Source organism: Mytilus edulis, chromosome 8 (genome assembly GCF_963676685.1).
Source record: "Mytilus edulis chromosome 8, xbMytEdul2.2, whole genome shotgun sequence".
In the NCBI taxonomy this organism is placed as follows: domain Eukaryota; kingdom Metazoa; phylum Mollusca; class Bivalvia; order Mytilida; family Mytilidae; genus Mytilus; species Mytilus edulis.
The window spans coordinates 76,795,334-76,817,485 of record NC_092351.1 but is presented as its reverse complement, the minus strand read 5'-3'; the positions used below and the strand labels follow the sequence as shown (position 1 = coordinate 76,817,485).

At 31.1% G+C, this 22,152-nt stretch overlaps 1 protein-coding gene across 1 annotated transcript in view; it reads right to left on the bottom strand.

Annotated features, from left to right (window-relative positions):
- Positions 1–22,152, bottom strand: part of LOC139486284 (scavenger receptor cysteine-rich domain-containing protein DMBT1-like) — a 69,247-nt gene that overhangs the window by 9,690 nt on the left and 37,405 nt on the right. Inside the window, exons 13-19 of the mRNA XM_071271092.1 lie at positions 20,117–20,255; positions 18,891–19,078; positions 16,347–16,485; positions 15,056–15,243; positions 13,254–13,392; positions 11,722–11,909; positions 6,209–6,347 (exon numbers count right to left, since the gene is read on the bottom strand). Of these exons, the coding sequence (XP_071127193.1) occupies positions 6,209–6,347; positions 11,722–11,909; positions 13,254–13,392; positions 15,056–15,243; positions 16,347–16,485; positions 18,891–19,078; positions 20,117–20,255 (1,120 nt within the window). The remainder of the gene's footprint in view (positions 1–6,208; positions 6,348–11,721; positions 11,910–13,253; positions 13,393–15,055; positions 15,244–16,346; positions 16,486–18,890; positions 19,079–20,116; positions 20,256–22,152) is intronic.

Genomic DNA, 22,152 nt, shown 5'->3' with positions numbered 1-22,152 from the left:
ATCAACGTCCATTTTTAGCTTGTCACGTCACACTCATTATCATCAGCTGTTGAGCAACTTGTCAAAGAAGTCGGCACATGGAAATCACAATGGAAAGGTGGATTTTGCATACATTTTGAGGTAAATACGTTGTAAATTGTAACTCTTTATCATCGGTACCCATTTCTTCTCATTGAATTTGTTGAAGTGAATCAAAACATTCATAGTTCGTCATTTATTTCGATAACCGACGACAAAAACCGTTGACCTATGAATCAATCAATGAAGCAATTAAGTTAGCTAAATGGAAAAAATGCTCGGAGAAAGATTGTTTTAATATTGGTTACAGTAGGCTTGATTTTCCCCGATTTTTCCCATGCCAACTGTTACATAATAATTACCCCTCTTTAATTCCCCCTTGGTTCAGTGTATGCAATAAATTAAAGCTATTCATTTATGTATACTCCTTAACTTTGGTAGTAAGGGGTGCACCCCCTATATTATCATATATACCCAGTCTACCTCTCCTTAATAGGCTTAGTCATTTTTTTTTATACTTTTATACACCACCCACACAAAGACAAAGTCCACAAATGAACAGTGTTGGTGTTTTTACATGTTAAACAGAGAATGACATTGTTTCAATTCAGAATTATTTTTTTTTAATTGTGATTTAACTAAAGCATGAATGTATACAAATCTAAAACTTGGATTTGTTTCACCAGAGACATATATGTTTATATATGTCTCTGGTTTCACAAATAGTATTTATATATTCATTGTCATTTCTAAGTTTATGAGAAAATACTAGTCACTCAAAGACAAAGAATTTATAAATGCATGTACAAACAAATAAAAGGTACTATTATGTCATATTTCAGTTACATTTTGTAACAGGCTACTGAGATTTTACAAAATGAGAGAATTGGCTCATCTCAGTTAATATATTATCTAATTTAATTTTTAGTTAAAGATATGAAAATTTTAAATTGATCACCACTTTCATTCAATTGACATTTTAAAGACTATGTATTACTTGTAGGATTATTACAACATTAAATACCTAACAGGTTTATTTTTTTTAAATATTTGCCACTGGACATTAAGCAACCAACAATCAATCTTTTTTTTTTAATATCTCCTTTATTGCCTATTTCCTACATGTTTTAAAAAAATCTTTTGGTGTGTTTATTGCTTTATAAATGTTTTGGTTATACATTTTTATGTTCGTCTTTTGCAGAATTTGTATTCACTGGTTTTTTTTTTACTGCTTCCAAGTGACCTGACATGTAGGAAGTCTGCATTATCATGTAAGCATTCAAATATTATATTATTGTTACTGACACTTATTTTATAGTCGCATGAAGTGATATGAAAGCTATTTAAAGATTTATTGCTTATGAGTTTAGATTAATCTGTCTATAATTATATTTATGTGTTAAGAAAGTAAACAAACATGGCAATTATTTTATTACAAACATGTAAGTTTACTATTGGTTTTACCAACCACTGCTGATACTAAGGACTTATGCCATTAAGCTTACTAGATCTTACTAAAATTTAATTATATTGAAGTTCTCTTTTTGTAACAGAATAAGAATAAGATGATTTTTATGTTCAAAATACTAATAACAGGGCACTTTTAGAGCATATAAATCGAGAACAATGATTGAAGTAATAGATATTACGCATATACTAGTATATATATAGCAATGGGGCTTATAAATTAAATATATTGTGTATAATAATATCATTTTTTTTGCAGGATTTTAAGTTGAATGAGAAACAATGGCTACTTCCAATACAATAGCACATTTGATAAAATTAATAAGACAGAAGGACTGCACTTGTCATTCTAAGGGGGGGGATCAATTAGTTGATAAGAGGATTTGTATTTATTATTTTTTATTCAAATAGCATCTTTTCTTTACCCTGCAAAATTATTATTATATTTTCTTTAAAAAAAACTTTACACCCTATATATATACCTGTATTTCTGTTTTTTTTTATACCTTAAAAAGAAGGCACAGATTACAGCTGATTTCTTATTGCATGTAGAGCAAGACTTTGGTTACCTTGTTTGCATTTTGTATATTGTACAATGATAATTTAAATAACATCCAATTGCATTTAACTTTAATATTTACAGATTTAAAATTGTCTATATTTATTGTTTGAAGATGACAGTCTTAAATGCTTTAAGCTTGGGTAAATGTTTATACAAACAAAAAAAGCAGGCCAACCAAACTTTTACTCTACAAGATTTAGGAAATTAGCTGTAAAAGAAAATATTCTGCAGTTTTAGAATATTTTATTCTCATAAACTACATGTAAATACAAATTTAAGTTACAGAGATAATGGTACATTATATACATACATAGAATTAATACATGTTCTGGAGTTTTAAGTATGCTTGAATGAGACATATTAAAGGGAATGTGTGATGAAAATGTTGCAGGATTTGAAATATAATTAAATTTCCATTAGCTCTTGGACTATCATATTTGGTATAAATTTATTTAATAGTCCCACACTTACTGACCATCACAAGTTTTTTTTTTATGAAATCACCATCTATTTTTCTTTAACTATGTTTTCTATCAGTATGTGGTAATTAAATTTATTGAGAGAAAAAATAAGCAGGACATTGAATATATATTCCAAGCTGTCATTATATATGGTGTGATTACCACTGTGACCAACGACTGAATGATGTACAGTGTATGGGTCTGTATGATTTATGAAGAATGAGCAAGATTCAAGATTTAATTTATTGTACACTCTGACAGTTTACACTGTTACAAGAGGCAAAACCCAAGCATGAGATTGAGGAGGCACCTGATCTGAAAAAATAGAAAACACAATTCAAAGAACTATCTGATTGATTGAATGGTGTTTTAATAACACTTCCCACACTGTTGTGCGAATACACGGAGGTCATGTTTTATTGGTAGATAAAGCTAGTATCCGTAGAAAAATTCCGTACATATTTTTTTGGCAAAAAAAAAAACAAACAGAAAGAAAAGGGGCTTCAAACCCAGCCGATGTGTAATTATAATCATTCTGATCTATTCTCCGAGTAAAATATATATTTCTTTTATTAAATAAATTGGTTATGGAGAAGATGCAACGAAAGTACATTTAAATAAAGATCAGCTGACTGAAAATTTTATTTCTTTTTTCAGAATTACTTCCCTTTGAGAGTCACTTGTGCGTTTGTAAACAATGACGGACCTGAAAACTTATGAAACAAGTTAACTTTGACTCAAAAGTGCTAGCGTGTAGAAATGATGAAAGTTCGATTCAAATAAACGTACAGAAAGCTGAATATTGATATTTTACGAAAACTGCTACTCGGTTCATGTTGTTTATTCCGTTTAAGTGTTAGACGATGAAATATCTGAAGGTCATAGTATTTTTGGCGCAATTTAGTCGAAAATCTCCGTTTATTTAATTAATCTTTTCATTCAAAGGAGACGAGTAGCACTTTTTTAATACTTTGGTATATAAGCTATCCACATATAACAATACTTAGAAAAACAAGAGTGTCTACACGCTAGCACTTTTGAGTTTACTGTTTACATGTTTATAAATAGATTTTGAGTGTCACGTGATAACCACGTGATAATTTGAGAATGTTATTTTTGAAAACGAAAATTTATATTGTCAACATACTAGCAAAACTAAAAAAATATAACACATTACACTAACAATGAGTCAAAAAGTCTTTTTATTAAAAGTTGAAATTTAAGTATCATTTTTTTATTTTTTTGAAAATACAGCATTAACATACCCGCGTATAGTAGCACTGTAAAAATCCTTAGTATTTCTATTTTCTTTTCTACAACAGTAAACATGGTAAAATTACCCCTTCAAGGCCCTTGTCTGAGGGAGGGTTGGTCTCAACCTGATAATAACAAAAATAGGTCAAAGTACGGTCTTTTACACAGAGATTTGACCAAGACCAACCAGCAAGCTATAAGGGACCACAACTAAGTATTGTTCACAATTCGAACAGGAAAACCAACAATCTAAATTATATGTCCAAACGGGAAAATATCAATGAACCACATCAACAAACGATAACTGCCGACTGCTGAACGACAGGTCCCTTAATCATCCAGGACAGGTGCACAAACCTGCAGCAGGTATGACCGTCACCAAACTTTATAATTGCAGTTGAAGGCAAATCCTTCAGAAGTTCTTTGTACTTTATTTTAACAACGAACATCTTTTTTTATAGGGAATATAAGTTCGGGGGAAAGAAACCAACGGCAACGTTTTGTTCTGTACTGGTATTTCTATTTATATCGGAGCACTCCCGCTTGGAAAAAAAAATGGTTTCATGCTGAAACAAATATTCTCGCAGATATTTACAGTGTTGTGGGGTGCTGATAGGTTAAGAATCGTTATATATAAAGCCTAGACAGTGTTTTAAAAAAAAAACAAATGTTGAGATCTTTTTATAATATTTACAAAAAAAAAACGGTGCGGGAAATGGACATTATTTCATTTCCGTATGCGGGAAGCGGGAATATAATAAAAATAAAAAAAATCTGTTTTGAAAAAAAAGGTGCGGGCGGGTCCGTCGAACAAGGAATCAAATTGGTGTGGCCTTATGTCATTCTGTTTATTGCAAAAATAATATATTTCTTCTAGGGGCAACCTTTAAGAATAAAGTCAAGCTACATAAGAAATTAGGGCAGTACTCCCCCTTAAGGTCAAGTTACAGTAAATGGGCCATGTCACAGATTTCAGTAAAATTTGGCATACAACTCTGGCTCGATGAACTTCAACTGAAAATCGGAAAAAAAAATTACATTTATCTCAATTATCATTTGAAATATTACCGATTGAATTTTTACAAAATGGGTGAACATTTGTATAGAATGCACAGAAAATCAGCGAAAACCCTGCTAAAATTTGTCTTAACATCGCCAAATCTCTTATTCTACTCCATAGATTTTTCTTAAAAAACTATATGTTGTTGAAACATACATTTTCGTTATAATGATGCAAAATAAAGATAGGGTCACCGACTTCGTTTTTACGGTATACATCATTTACAGTTGCGTTCTTTGTGAAAAAATCCAACAAAACGTCGAAATAATCGTAACGTTATCGCGTTTCAGGCCGTAAAACGTTGATTTTTGACGTTTTTCACTACCAACCAGGTAACAAATTGATTATAAGAAGAGAAACGAATTCGGTGACCCTATGATTATTTTATATCATTAAAACAGAAATATATGTGTCAACAATATATAGTTTTTTAAGAAAAATCTATGGAGTAGAATTAGAAATTTGGCGATTTTAAAACAAATTTTACAAGGTTTTTCGCCGATTTTATGTGCTTTCTATACAAATATTCACCCGTATTAAAAGAAATCTATCTGCAATTTCTCAGATGATAAAAGAGATAAATGTATTATTTTTCCGATTTTCAGTTGTAGTTCAACGAGCCAAGGTTGTACATGTATACAATTTTTTAGCAAAATCTGCGACATAGCCCATTTACAGTTCCTTGACCTTAATAGAATGCGTTTACCCTTAAACCACATAAACCGTAGACCATAATAGAAGGGAACAGAAGAAAGAAAAACAAGAGGTGTGGGCAAGTAACTTAAACAAGACATGAAACCATACACCTTTTCCACCCAGTGAGATGAGTATTGACAATAGGAATAGAAAAATTTAAATATCTTACCATGTGCAGCTTTTGATTTGATAACAATTCAACCAGCTCGATTTCTTTTCCTCGTTTCTACGCTGTTCCACATTCAATAGTTGCAGGTTACATGCACTGCATCTACTATTACTACGATATGATATGGACAAAAAGATCCACGGCCTTCTACTTATGCCCCAAAGTCGTATGTCCGTTCGACGACACTATCCGCAAAGGGACAGTTATACATTTTAACGAACAGATTCTGCGCTAGGTGGTGAGCCAGATTTGACCACCGACCTTGCCTTTTTTTAACGAAACGCTTCTAGCACTGTCTGTGATAAGAGGCAGCATTTTTCCAACTCACAAGCTGTAAGTTAGAGAACAGACGACAACGGAACGGGTACCCATATATATATATATATGTATTTAGGTGATATATCCTAAGACTATAACAGGGAACCAGGTTAACATCGATAACACGTCGTTATCTCCCTTAATATCGGAAACTACCTTAAACAACAATTTTCACATCTTTCGGCATTAAGCGTGATACAAACCAATATCCGAGCTGTCTACATGCTACTTCAGCATCCACATCCTCAAATTTCGTGTAACATACTGTTCCCCATTCACCTCTATAGTTAATTTCAAGTCGTCCTTGATTCAAAGCGTAACCATCAGCAATACGCAATTCATCTACAGAGAAGAAAATTATATCATAATGATTTTCAATATGTTTGAGAGTTGTTTCAACATTTGTGTGTTTTGTTGACGATATTTGAACCCACCTAACACACAACTAAACTATATATATAAGCTGTAATATCCGTTTTGTTTCCTCGTAAAACAATTTAGTATTGTTCAATTACCGTCAATTCAAGATCAAGGACGAATAAGGGCATGTTTTTTTTTTTAAAGATTTCAGCTAAATTGTATATTCTCATGTCTATGTTATAAATTCAAGGAAGTCATCATTCTATCCTTATAGCATAAATTTAAACTGTCTTTAATCAAACGCATTTCAAAACACTGTGCGTGTGATTTGATAGATAGCACATGTTTCCTGAATATCGAGTAAAAGTTAACAAAAAGAGTGAAAACGCAATGTTTTGTTTCTGATTGAATTGCTTATCACTTAAAACTAAGTAAATCTCTCTAATAACTACTAACAAAGCAGTTTTTGACTCGCCTTTTAATTTCACAAAGATGTTTATATGTTAAAAGCGCTTATAGAATTGTCAGTTGGTTCGAAAGAATACACTAGTAAGACATATTTGTATCTGTACTTAACAGTTATACTAATTATACTATAGCGTCAATAGTCATAAACATGGTAAACACAACCATCGCCATCTTTTTTGAAATGTGTATTTATTCGATCTGTGTTTTGATTCTACCAATATCAATACCCAAAGACATGTCTACGACTACATGTCTGATTCAGATACGATGATGTTTTTACCATATCATTGTATAAGTTACGAATTGGCATACTTAGTTCTGCTAAAGAAATAGGATGCTGATGATCAGGTGAAGTCTAAATGGATAATTGACATTGTGTTACGTTACAAAGAATTAATACTGATACCGAGAACTGACAGTCCTCAATAGTATCGTAGTGATTTTAATCGTTTACTTCGGTTAGACAATTGAAACTTAGGAATTACATTTTGTACATGTACTACAAAAGAGAATATGTAAAAATATCACATGATTGTCAATTTGAATTGCAAGTATAAAAGTTATTGACAGATATCAATGTCTATTGTATGACAGTTTTGTTTTAAAAAAGTTCAATGTTACTTGCACAGTTTTAATAGATGTGCACAATTAGTATTCTTTACCTGACTCACCAAAACATAGATACTCTTTCTATTTAGTTTTATGAAATACACGAAAAAGGTTTTTAAAGTAATTTTAAGACACATGATATCGTTACAGAATTGGATTGTTTCGTGATAATAGTAACAATTCTGGAGAATCGGGTTAGGAACACAAAAATAATTTGTCATTTATATAAGTTTAAGTCACTTTACCAAGACAAATATCATGTAATCTAAACCTGTTCTTTTTTCACACTAAAATTTGTTTTGAGAAAAGTACAAAAAAAGACTGGAGAGGAATATCAAGTCAGTTCGATGTTAATGGAACCAAGTAGAAAAGTGATTTCAGCAAAAAAAAAAATTATATCACTTTTTATAATTGCATTTAACATAATTATCAAACATCCGACAAAAGAACACAAAAAGTAGATTCCAACACACCCGAATGTAAAGGTGGAATCGAATTTTAACAAAATAATAGTTTGCTCTGATTTATTTGAAGATAATTCGAGAAGGGCATACATTCATATCATTGATATATTTTTCAAAAGTACTTTTTCGTCGTTACCTATACCAAATTATGGGGCGAGGTTTTTGCCCATGTATACCTACATTTCCATCCGAGAACACAGTAGTATAAAGCGTACTCCCCCCCCCCCCCCTCCCTTTTCGATCGATAGATAAATGTTAAAATCTCATGTTTTCAACAATATTATTTTAGCGTATAACTGTCCAATTTATTTTTTGCCTCGCTCCGCTTGTAAGTATAAATTCAATCATGTCAATGATCGAATACTACACCCTCTTTTAAATATATTTGAAAATTTGTCGTTTGCATTTGATCAATACTTTAAAAAAAACAGGAATGTCTGAACATTAGGCATCTCATATGATATTTAAAAGATTAAGACTACATTACTGAATTAGATTTTCCACTTGATTTAGTAGCTCACTGAATCGAAATGTTATACTGGCGTGTAATCTAATGGACACTTTGGCACTTCATATAAGCTGCTATACAGTTATAACCACTTATGGTGGTACAGCCACTCTGTCCTTTTGACATGACAAAATATCTTGCTTTTCTGGACTCTCTATGATTATTTTTATTCTTAATTTGTAATATGTACAAAAAAGAGTCTGAAGTATAATTGTACACATTTCTATATAAAGGCAACAGTAGTATATACCGCTGTTCAAGTGGTCCCAAATTTTGTTCAATGTCAATGAATGTAATTCGACTCCTGGTGAGTCGAAATTGGATGAGTCGAAATCTCGGTTTTAGTCGAACATAAATTACAATCCTGAGGTAAATAAAGCTTTTAAAATTCATTATCTATCTCGAGCTTATACACATATGTAAAAACATGACCTCCGGAATATAAATGGATCGAAGAGTTATCTGACGAACACGTGTTATAAAATTTCTTCTCACTAACCACTATATTAATTTATGACATGCTATTTTCCACAAGTGTTAATCTAAAAAATATATATAAATGGTTAGTGATACATTGGTAATATTATAACAAAGTATTAAAAATGTTTACAAAACAATTAATTGTGAGCTTGGGTGTGTATAAAATGAGGATATGACCTTCGTAAAAAATCACATAAAAACTACTGAATCGGCGTCTTCGGTGTATCTCGAAATATTTCTCTGGTCAACCTGACTTCGAGATAACGAGAGTTGTCTGTAATTGAATTTGTATTCGAGGCTAGCCTGCTACCTGTCAATCCCATATACAAGATTATAGCAATGAATAAAAAATGTGTTTTTTGTCAGTCGTGTAACACCTTCACTGGTAATTCTGTCATTGGATCTGTCGCATACCTCAATCAATATATGCGATAGCTTTAGAATCTACTTCTATTTAGATGAACAAGAGTAACAGAAAATTCCCGGAAAGACTGAAATGATTTAATGGTTGTCTACAACAAGTAACAACTATGAACATTGGCATTCTCATCCATTTTTAATCAGAGTTTAGTTTAACCATATTTTATTTGCTGAATTAAAGCAAAATGGATTAGACACACAACTCATACCTATGAAGTCTTCTCAATTAAATCAGAGATACTTGGGGACATACCAAACACTATGTACTATAATTTGATACTTTCCACAGTGGTCAGTGTTTATATGCAAATTGTAAGTCATCATTGGCTAATCAAGTACACCTACCAAATTACAATCTATAAAACGGATGGGTGTTCTTATTTTTTTTACACACTTTATTATCAACTGCAATATTCGTTCTTTTAATGTTTGTTGACTTTCATTTTAAAGAAAAGTTTTCAACTATTTAAATTTAAAGAAGTACCAGCCATGTATCAATGTTTTATTTTATAATATACACTTCCCGTTGACTTTAAACGTTTCCCCTATTGAAAAAAGGAGATTGTAAATTAAGGAGATTGAGTGCTAAATGATGTTTAATAAAGTATGACTCAATCCCAGTTTTCAAATTTAACAGAGAAACGTTCTGATTATCAATTTGAGTAATTTTTTTTCTGTAGTTACAAAACAATCGATGGAAATTAACATGATTAATACCCGCGGAAATTAAATATAAAACATTAAAAGTCGAAAAGAAGCATCTATCTGATAACGACACACAGAATCAATTCAAATATCAAATAACAAAAGGTTCATTAAATTTTGCAAAGTATATCGGAAAATCAAAGTAATTGTCAAAACCATGAAATACAACTCAAATAAGTCGTATGCTAGATAGGTTAATATACGCATATAAACGTGATCTTATGACTGTGAAAGTTAGGCGGGAATCTCAATAATCACGTCATTTATAAAAATCCAGATTTCTTTAGTTTTTCATCATCTTATAAATATTTGATATTGATCAAATTTATATTGAATGAATTTCAGTTTAGGAATACTTAGTTAAAAGTTGAGTAACACAGTTAATAAAATTGATTTGTTAGGAATAACCGGTCACGTTACCTGCGTACGTCGAGTTAGGTACGTATGTCCTTTTATTGGACATCTCTTATATAAGGTTATTTGAAAATAACTTCAACTTGCTTCATCATAAAGCCATATGACCTTTTAACAAAGGTAAGTTGGCAGATGAAAAATAACAACCAGAAGTGACCTTAAGAAAACCGGTAGTAGTTATTTTTGCACTATTTTTCATATAAAGTACTTGGAATCCATATCTTTTGTAATATATCTATATAGATAAATTTCTCACTGAAGACTAGAACTGACTTTCGCTGTACGGAAGTGGCAAATTATTTTCCCGTTCTACATACAAAGTTATATAGAAACGAAATATTGTTGTAATTTAGGTGAAAAAAGCTATCATATGGAACTAGATTCCTTACAATAACTTTGATGTGGAAAGGCCTTCCTTTAAAATTATATTTTTTTTTCTTCCGCAAAGTTTTTGAAAAAATATTTTCACATTATGTCGCTTATATATTTTCGTATATCATGTATATAGCATCAAACAGACCTTTGCAAAAACTGGAAGTAGCCATTTTTGATATTTTTCGTTAAAAAGTATTCAGAGTTACCTATTACTCAAAACTAGAAATGACTTTCGATAAACCGGAAGTAGCCACTTTTCTCCTGTTTGAATGGCTAAACTATATAGAAACTACATTTTTTTTAATCAATGTGAAAGAAACTATCATATGAGACTGGAAAAGACAGTTTCTTCACAAGAAGTAGCAAATAATCTTCCTTATTTCACTCAAAGGTATATCGAAACCATAAATGTATTGCATCAGTTTACAGTTACTAGCTTCTTTTCAAAATTCATTTGATGTGGAACAGCCTTTTAATTGTTCGCTGAACAATTGTTTTTTTTTATTTGTGGTTTACGAAAAAATATTTGTGACGTTACAACGTTTCGTTGTCATGTCAAGACAATAAAATCATTTCGCGTAATTTCCGATTTTTTAATTTTACCATGAAGAATTATTTTAGATGGACTGATTTGTTTGTTTTGCTGTAGAATGGAGATACATATATTGTTTCTGAATCTTGGCTGCGTAGACCGGGATGATTTATGTTGAAAATTGACATTATCTGGTAACATAAACAAACACGGACAAACCTTTTGTTATATTACTGTGTTCGTGCTAAAGGTACATATATTATGAGTATACTGGTTGACTATACTCCAATTCGAATGATTGTTATCAAACGTCCAGTGGTATGTTAAAAGCATTTTTTATCATTAGATTGCTTCAACCATTTTTGTTTTACATAATTATACCTCCATCTTCTGTCGAACAGCTCAGAAAACAATGTACGCCAACATCTTTATAGTGACTACAGTGTAATAAGTCGTTATTGTAGGTACAGTTCAATAATACCCTTTCTGAACCAGAGCACTGTACGTCATTCAACCAAATAGCACCGTTACCTTTAGGAATGATATCAGCTGGATGCATGATTCCTGAGCTATAAATAGAGGAAAGCTACTTATGAGTTTATTGTCGCTAATTTTAATATGGGGATATACAAACTTTCTAATTCTGCTGAATATGGAATATTGTTTCATCATATACATGTTCTCAGATGTATCAATATAATCTATATGGACCACTTTTGTCTGAGTCGCTTCATAAATTATATATTTTGTGTAAAATAGACTGAATATATACACACGATACTCATTGATTTAGATACTCTTATATGCTGCTGAACGTAAAGGCGAGTGAAATTCAGACCTAAACATATGTGTACATTTGTAATGCACCTATATAACACACAGCTATGTTATATATCATACGAAAAGAAAACATGTTTAGATCCCATTTTTCCCGGTCGTAAGAGTGAAATATGGTGCATTTTTTGCTTTTAAATATAGGTCAAAAGTCATCCATTAAGAAATGAAAGAAACACACTTTTGTAGTATTATTGTCTTATTTGAAGCAGCTGGTAATATGGAATAGGATCCCAGTTAGGACAACCAGTCCGGTATCCACGAATGTAAATCTTAAAAAAACCACATAACTGTTGTTATAAATTGTGTAGTGTTATCATATCACTAGTTCTGTAACTGAATATAAATTTATATTTGAAAGGGTTGGCTTTTTAGTTTGAATTTCTGTAAAACAAATTGCTTGATTTAAATGTAATCTGGCGTCAGTAGAAAGAGTAAATTGCCTAAATTATAGCCTTTATTATTTCCCGGAGGTAGACAGACTGACCCTGTTGTCAATAAAAAACAAAATGTTACAACGGAATGTCGGTCATGAGGCACTGAGAATGTACTGAGACACTTCAATATCAATGCTCAACATGAACCAGAAGTCCCGAGGTGGCTATTAAAATTATTTATTGAACAGGACCTTATGTATTTACTATGGTTTTCAATGCGTTCCAATGGGGCAAATACTTGGGTCCCCGTTCCACATAGTTGATTCAAATTTAACTTTATACGATAATATGATAACGTCTCTCTGATTCTTAGTTGCATATCGTTCATTGTTTGGCGATTACTGACGTCATTTTGACGTTTTCACTCTGCTATAGGTAAAACGTTACTTTCTACAAAAACGATATATGATAACAAATATTTGACCTTAAATGTGTTTATATTAACTATAACCGATGGTGTACCGTGCAAAAAAAAAAATAGGATTAACTATTGGTATTTCATTTTTTGGGGGCCGAGGATGGGATGATTGGGAGGGGGTGTTAAAATAAAACAATTATTGTGTTTGAAGTTATATTTCGATTGTTAAACGTAAGATGCATACTTAAAAGAAACTTATTGTTTTTGTTAAACGTAATACCAACCAATATCCAAGCTGTCTACATGCTACTTCTGCATCAACATCTTCAAAGTTTCTATCACAAACTGTTCCCCATTCACCTTTAAAATTGATTTCCAGTCTTCCTTGATTCACAGCAAATCCCGCAGAAATTCTGAGTTCACCTATATACAACACATGTTTCAATAACTTTAGACAAAGGATCGTTTATGAGTTGCTTCAAACTTTGATTATTTCGGTGACACATATTTTCTCTATAGAACTATGTTGGCACGTTGGTTTAACATAATTAAAGAAAGTTGTATTTCCTATACTGACAAGTCTAAACGTTTACAATTAAAAATAATTCAGTATTTCATTAAATTCTTGCATCGCTGGTTTAAAGTTAACAATATTTATTAACGAAGAGTATATAGTAATAAATATTGACATATTTTATTGCATTCCCTTTTGAAAAGTGCTTAAAAAACGAGAAAAAAAAACAAATTCAATAGCAACCTATTGCAGATTATACATGAATATCATTTTATCCTGCAATTGAGTGTCCCACTATACAGATACAGCCCTACATATATCGCTATGCTGTATCTGTATACTATACAGATATCGCTTAAAAGCTCCGTCCACTGCCGGACTGAGTATTGTTTGAACCTGTGTGACCTCAGAATTTGTATTCCAGTTTCATACCAATGACGATGACAATTGTCAATTTCAAAACTTGAATGTGTATGATTGTGTTACAAAATCAACCAAATCAATTTCAGCATGCATGTTTAGTGAATGTCAAGTCTAAAGCGTAAGACAACTCGTACGCTTCTGTTTCAAATTTGACATTGTGTTGCTATTTCTTTTTATTGTTGAAAATAGGTGTTATGTTAAAAAAATATAATTATTCACCTTGTTTTGCAATCCCGTCTTCAGCGTAATGTGTGATTTTGATATTACTACGCGGGTCGCAAGGGATTACAAATCGAAAATAAATGCTAAATATGTTAGTTGTTGTGTCTTTTAAAACAAAAACAATATACAGAATTAATTTCAGGATAAAGACAATAACTGTATAGTGTCTTTAAATATCAGCTGTATTTGTACTCGGCTCGAAACAGGTGTAATAGCTCGATAAAAGCTGGCATACACCTTGTTTCCTAGCCTCGTATAAATATAGCTGATATGTCTATGTTGCGATGTACATGATGAATGCTTGTATCAGTCATCATGATACCCTAAATAATCTTAAAAATTAAATGAAAATCCCTTACTTGAACACGTTGAATATGTTATCTCTTATGATCAGAAAGTGTACGTAGAACAACCCCCCAAGTTTTCTTACTTGTAAAATATTGTAGGCATTATAGCAAGACAAACTACACGTAATAAATGATTTAAGCAGGGAAATAACGCGAACCATGGGCAAGCCATTTTTTCTCTCACGAAAACACAATTGAATACTTTCAGAATGTAGTATAAACTCTAGTCAGTTTACATACTATACATGTAGAAGAACGTGTTTATGGGGTTGTTTTCCAAAATACTGTATAATTACATTTTGACAATTCGACCATCTGAAAACGCCAATTGGATAGAAAACTTGTTCCCTTAACCAAACGTATTTTTTTGCACTGTGCATCACAACGCTGAATAAACACTTTCCGTTTTCTATTAACACGACATGTGTATTGACTATTTCACAGTAGGTATTCAGGATTTTGTCATATGAATGAAGTTTTATCGAATTTCAAATGGTATTTAACATACATATTCAATATAAGTTCAAGTACAGAGGTATGTAGATTTGTTTTTGTTATTTTGTGTTAACTAAGATCATACCTTCATCTTCGGCTGTACAGCTGAGAAAACAATGTATGCCAACATCATCATGGTGATTACATTGTGATGTGTCTATCTTGTAGGTACAATTGAGTAATTTACCTTCCGAACCTGAGCACATCACGTCCTTTAACCAAATGGCATTAATACCATTACTTATAAAACCTGGCGGGTGCATTATTCCTGAACTGTAAATTAATGGAAGATTACAAAGTATAAGATAGCTACTGTTTAGAGATCTGTATTCTCTAGAGTACTTAGATTTAAAAATAAATTCTCACAAACATATTTGTACAACCAATTGATCAAAGAAAACTTAGCTTTATATAATAAAATTAACTCAATTACAAAACTGGTTCTGTATGTGATGCAGTAACGTTTGGCACTATTGATAAAATCAAATATATGTTTGTCGAATTGATTCTTAAATGTACTCAATATCAATTAATGAAGAATTAACGTGGACCGTTTGTAAACATTGTCAAATGTCAAGGTGGCATTGCTGACCACTTTAATTGTTATATAAATGACCACTTTAATTGTTATATAAATATTGTTCAACCCCAATGATACCTGAAGCAATTGATAAGTACAGCTTTTTCTATTATATCTATTTACAACTAAGCCTGTGTTCCGTTTAAACAAACCAAGATTATTCTAAACGTATACAAATTGATGTATGTATTCACGTATATGCAAATGAACCATTATTGTATTGATTGGTTTGGAAACTTTTTATAGTATGTGAGATCGAATATAAATGGTTAACCGATACTTAACCGATACTTTTGAACTAAAATAACGGTATATGATTCCTTGAATAAAAACACATGTTCGGAAATCAATGCATCATTTAATTACTATAATTATCTTAGTGTAATATACGTATGACACGATACAGGGATATACAAAGAGGCGGTATGAGAGCTAATTAGACAACTCTACTTTTAAGACACAATTTGTAAAAGTTTTAAATCTTATATTCTTACTACGGAATTTGTATAAACATACTTTCACCAGTCAATTTTTGCTGTTTCTATTTTTTATTCCATAGGTTTTCATATTTTTATTGGCTAAATGCGGACTGAAGACTTCAACCTTTAACTTTAAAAGTAATCCTCTATTATCGAACAAGAAATTTTGATTGCACAACTAAGCTGTAAAAAAAATATTCCAATCTTTGGACATACAATTTCGAATTTCTAAACTATAAAATTCTTCCTAGATCGATTGAAAAAAAACCGGTTAAAATCAAAACTGATTTTACATCGGGGTTGAATGTAATACACACCAATAGCCGAGCTGTCTACATGCTACTTCAGCATCAATATTCTCAAAGTCATTCGCACATACTGTTCCCCATTCACCTTTATATTTAATCTCAAGTCGTCCTTGGTTCACAGCAAAACCCGAAATAATACGTAAATCACCTGCAAAAAACAATGTTCTTGATATGTATTATATATGTGGTTTTAAACAATTTACCGATTTCATATAGCCGGTAGGTTTGACTAGCTTTAAAACCAGATTTGGTCCGCCATTTTGTTTTTACATTTCCTTTACAAAATCAAAATATGACAGTCGTTCTTGATTAGTTCTTGAATAGTATGATGTTGCTTGTATATTTTGCTCTATATTGTTCCTATCGCTCCTTTGATTTCCTCTTATCTTTGAATTTTTCCGTGGTTCTAGTTTGTTTTCTTTCAATCAATTTGTGACTTTCAAATACTGTTCTACAACTATAGCCTTTATCTCAACTGGAAAGAAACCCTGTTTTTTATAAATAGCGGATATTGAACGTTTTTTGCAGTCTTGTATTGCTGAATATAAACGCATTTTCTAAAATACATATCGGAAATTAGCACATCGATTCCCTATTTGAAATCAATTAATCATATCAAATTCCTTCAACTTACAAGACCAATACAAAGGAGGAGACTACACCGGCCAAAAATTGCTTCTGATTTACAAAATTACTATAAAATTCAAACTAATCAATTTCTTTATAAAAACAATTGACAATATTTTTTTGCAAAAAAAAAATCTTTACATATTATTTAAAAAAACATTCTTGTGTTGCACCCTAATATATTGATGTTCAAATAACTTAATGTATAAGAAAGAACTTTAAACGTTTCAATATTTAGACAAATTCATACAAGTTAAACCTCAGGTTAGGAATAATGTTTGTTAAGGTTGGTGCAATTGGTGTTTTTTTTTTGTATAGCCAAGAGAAAAAAAATAATATACTTGACTGTAAATTGCCTATTCATGTAATAAGGTTTTTCTAATATATGATCGCAATGATAAAAGATAATGATTTTTAATTAAAACATAATTGTGATACCCTACTGGAGGAAATCATAATATCGTGAATCTACTATTTACTTATACCTTACAGTGATAAATTTTGAAAAATGATAACTTGATTCTTCAAATGTCAAACATCGAAAAATGAAATGTTCGGGGTTTGCGCAGAAAAAAAAAATATTTCTCTTTTCAAACGACTACCATTGACTACTGTAGCCTAAACCAATATATATAAAAACATGGTAAATTGACAGATTATAGATATATAGATATAAACACAAAAAAAAACCCAGTTTCTTCGACCTAAATGCAATACAGGTTTGATAACATATATGTACATTTTATCATGAGATAGGACGAAAGTGGATAAAAAATCAAATTAGAGTTAGTATACGATAACTGTTAAACAAAAAGCATACAACACTTCAGACAAAACCTCAAAATGCCATAATTACTGGATATAATGGCAAATAGGGTCTACATATACTATTACAGGTTCTCTCTTATCCATTATGGAACTTACCGACCCCGTTTGTATCTAAATTATGATTTATTTGTTATTTCGTATTGCCTCATTTGAAGACAAAATGTGTTATGACTTGATATCTTAATAAATGTACTTGTTGACTATATTCGACTGTATACTAACAGTGATACATTAACATGAGAATAGAACAATCATTGCGTCCTACTGATACCATAATTACTTGCATACTATTAGTTCGATTCAGTATCCTTTCATGACTGACAACATAATTTCAGTCTATAAATGTTTAATCAATATATGCGATATCAAGATAAGAAATAACTTTTAACATTTCAGTGAATAACATATATACTTTGACAAAGATTGTAATACATGTATAAGTGTATGGTCTAAAACATCTGTTCGTGTGCATGTTTTCTTTTAATGTGGACCATGTTTACAGTCGAATATGAACAATTATTTAAAAAGTATTTTTTGTTAGGAAAATTAAAAACCCATATACTTTATCGTCTGACCAATTGGTCATGAAAACATATTATTGACATTTAGAAAAAACAGGGAAGTGTTATAAAAATTTCATTTGACACATCTTTTGTAAACATTGTCAAATGTACGTTTTGAACGATTCAAAACAGAATTAACGCGAACAATGATTAAGCGTTTATTGTCGAATACAGGAACACCAATGAATATTTTCCAACCAAAGTAAACAATCGGCTGTTTACCTATGAGACTGTGTTTTTTTGCACTATTACCTTCACTCGAAATCACAATAACTTGGATACGAAAATCAACACAAACCTTAACGCGGGTTTTGTTAAAGTAATAATTGTGAACCCTACAAATGAAACTCTATATATGCTAACGTTAAAGTAGTTTTTAAATGTCATTGTATGTTTTCAAAATATTCTTGGATGCATGTTGTGTTATCAAGTGTCTACTTGTAGTTTGTATACATATGAAGAGCAAGCAGTAGTACATACGTCACATAACTTGTAATAGCAGGGCATACAATATGTATGATGATAAAATTCATACCTTCATCTTCTGCTGAACAGCTTAAAAAACAATGGACACCAACATCATCATGGTGACTGCAGTGTTCTATATTGTTATTGAAGGAACAGTTTTGTAATTTACTCTCTGAACCAGAACACTTGACATCATTAAACCAAATGACACCGTCACCATTGCTGATGATATGAGCTGGATGCATTATTCCTGAACTGTAAATAAATTAAAGATACACGGGTTTAGCTATTTCTGTAGCTACTTTCTAATTCAGTAATATCATATACATGTTATATATTGAGTCGAATACAGTATATCATTTTAACAACTGTTCACATAAATTCAACGTTGCATACATTAATAATATTCATCCCAAACCGAACTGATTCTTTGTGTACGTGCAATCTGTTTTGTTGTGGTGAATACGCTTTATATTTTTCTTAACTGAATGTCAAAATGTTCCCAGTCATGTTATCATGTTAAGATTGAACCCAACCTTTCCTAGCATTTTTGGCTTAGTGAGATTGTCCAAAAAATTAGAACCTCATTATGATCAATATTGATTACTTTAAAATAGTTGCAAGAACAGTATAATTATGTATGGCTATAAACAAACTTTTCTCAGATACATTAAAAACAAAAACAAAATCCAAGCCTATTAAAATTAAACTTTGGATATTATAGCGTGTGAAATTGACTTGACCTGCAAACCCGAAGACTTGACACTGTCGTGTGCTATCTAACTGGATATACATTATTTGTTACTTGCACAAATGATCAATATATTATGCAGATGAATTTTAATTTGTAGTATTATACTTATTTTATAAGAAAACACAATGTAATGTGAACATAGTTTATCGGAACATACCTTTTAAAGTCAATGTTGGTTTATTTTCATTTTATTGACTTTCGTACTACAAAATGCTCACTGCTAATGTAACTGACATTTTGCTATCTAATTTTGAAATATATCGATATCTATTGAATGAGGAAAATAAAGCTGAAGTATAAAATTTCAAATCGCTAGATATGATATTTTTTGATTCACATTTGAACTGTTATTTGATTCGATTTTTTTGTGTATTTTGCTCCAATTCGTGAACCTAGCTGTCGAATAAACCTTTTAATTGCTATATATTGAATTACAAAATTTAACCCAGGCCAGTATTTTCTGGATTAGCAACATATTGACATTAAACTTTTATAATCGAAGTGCATAATGGTTAATCTTCTATATACGTTATGCATACCAATATCCGAGCTGTTTACATGCTACTTCTGCATCCACATTATCAAAGTTCTTGATACATACTGTTCCCCATTCACCTCTATAGTTAATCTCCAGTCGTCCTTGATTATCAGCAAAACCCGGAATAATACGCAAGCCACCTGTATAGAAGATTGTCTTTATTAAAAAAACAGATAAATTCTTTGTCATGTTATAGTTTTGTATATAAAGGCTTTTTTTCAATATTATATTACAGATGGGTGCACCCCTAACCTGTACAGCAAGTTAACTTGATAACCAGTCATTTGGACTGGTCAAAGTTAACCTGTGACCGAATATAGGACTGCTCTGACCAGTCCTAGGACCAAAATATAGTTAACTTGAAAAGCGGACTTGGTCCTAGGACTGTTTTTATGTCTGCCAAAAAGTTAACTTGGAAACAGGTCCGCTAAAATTAATAAGTTAACTTCGAACCAGTCCTGTCATAAGTTAAAATAAGTTAACTTCGGAACCAGTCCTGTTAACTTTTGACTGGTCTGCTCAACACTAAGTTAACTTGTAACCAGGACCGCTCTTCGATGATTTAAAAAAAATAATATCTTTGTTTCGTAGTATAAACATCGTAAATAAAGTAATTAGAAAATTACTACTTCCGTTTTATGAACAGGATTACATACAAATATTTGAAAATAAGTACGCACAGAACGTAACACAAATTTATCAGTGATCTGACAATCTATCTATTATAAAAACGATCTCGGTTACAATGAAAACAGGCACTGAATATTATATATTCCGAGATCAAATTCAATCATATTATGTTTATTTTTTAAAAGAAGTATATTTGATGTTAGGTGTATACGTCCTTGTTAGTTATACATCGTTGAACTATGCAGCCACAATCAGCAATAGTTTAATTCATTTAAATAATGACTACAAATTTTTGTTCGCCTAAATTAAGGGTGCCAGCATGTACGTCCTCTTTTTACTCAAAATATTGATACGTAACAAAATTTCAGTAGTTTTGATGCCTCCAGTTGACTTGTACTACAAAATTATTTGACTGCATCCACCAAAACTGACCATATATGCACTTTAATTTGTAAATCTATATACCCGCATAGTAAATCAGTCATATTTTTTATGTCAGGATTCAATGTATAATACAATCATGACAATTGACAGCAAAATTGCAATATAATAACAACAAATTTTGGTTCGCATAAATTAAGGACACCAGCATGTCCTCATTTTATTCAAAATATTGATACTTAACAAAATTTTAGTAGTTTTGATACCTCCAGCTGACTTGTACAACAAAATTATTTGACCGCATTACCAAAACTGACCATATGTGAACTTTAAATTGTAAATCTATATACCAGCATAGTAAATCAGCCTTATTTTTAATGCCAGGATTCAATGTATAATACAATCATGACAATGGACAGCAATATTGCAATATAATAACAACAAATTTTTGTTCGCCTAAATTTAGGATACCAGCATGTCCTCATTTTATTCAAAATATTGATACGTAACAAAATTTTAGTAGTTTTGATACCTCCAGCTGACTTGTACAACAAAATTATTTGGTCGCATTACCAAAACTGACCATTTGTGAACTTTAAATTGTAAATTTATATACCAGCATAGTAAATCAGCCTTATTTTAAATGCCAGGATTCAATGTATAATACAATCATGACAATGGACAGCAATATTGCAATATAATAACAACAAATTTTTGTTCGCCTAAATTAAGGGTGCCAGCATGTCCTCTTTTTACTTAAAATACTGATACGTAACAAAATTTCAGTAGTTTTGATGCCTCCAGTTGACTTGTACAACAAAATTAATTGCCTGCGTCCACCAAAACTGACCATATGTGCACTTCAATTTGTAAATCTATATACCCGCATAGTAAATCAGCCATATTTTTTATGTCAGGATTCAATGTATAATACAATCATGACAATGGACAGCAATTTTGCAATATAATAACAACAAATTTTTGTTCGCATAAATTTAGGATACCAGCATGTCCTCATTTTATTCA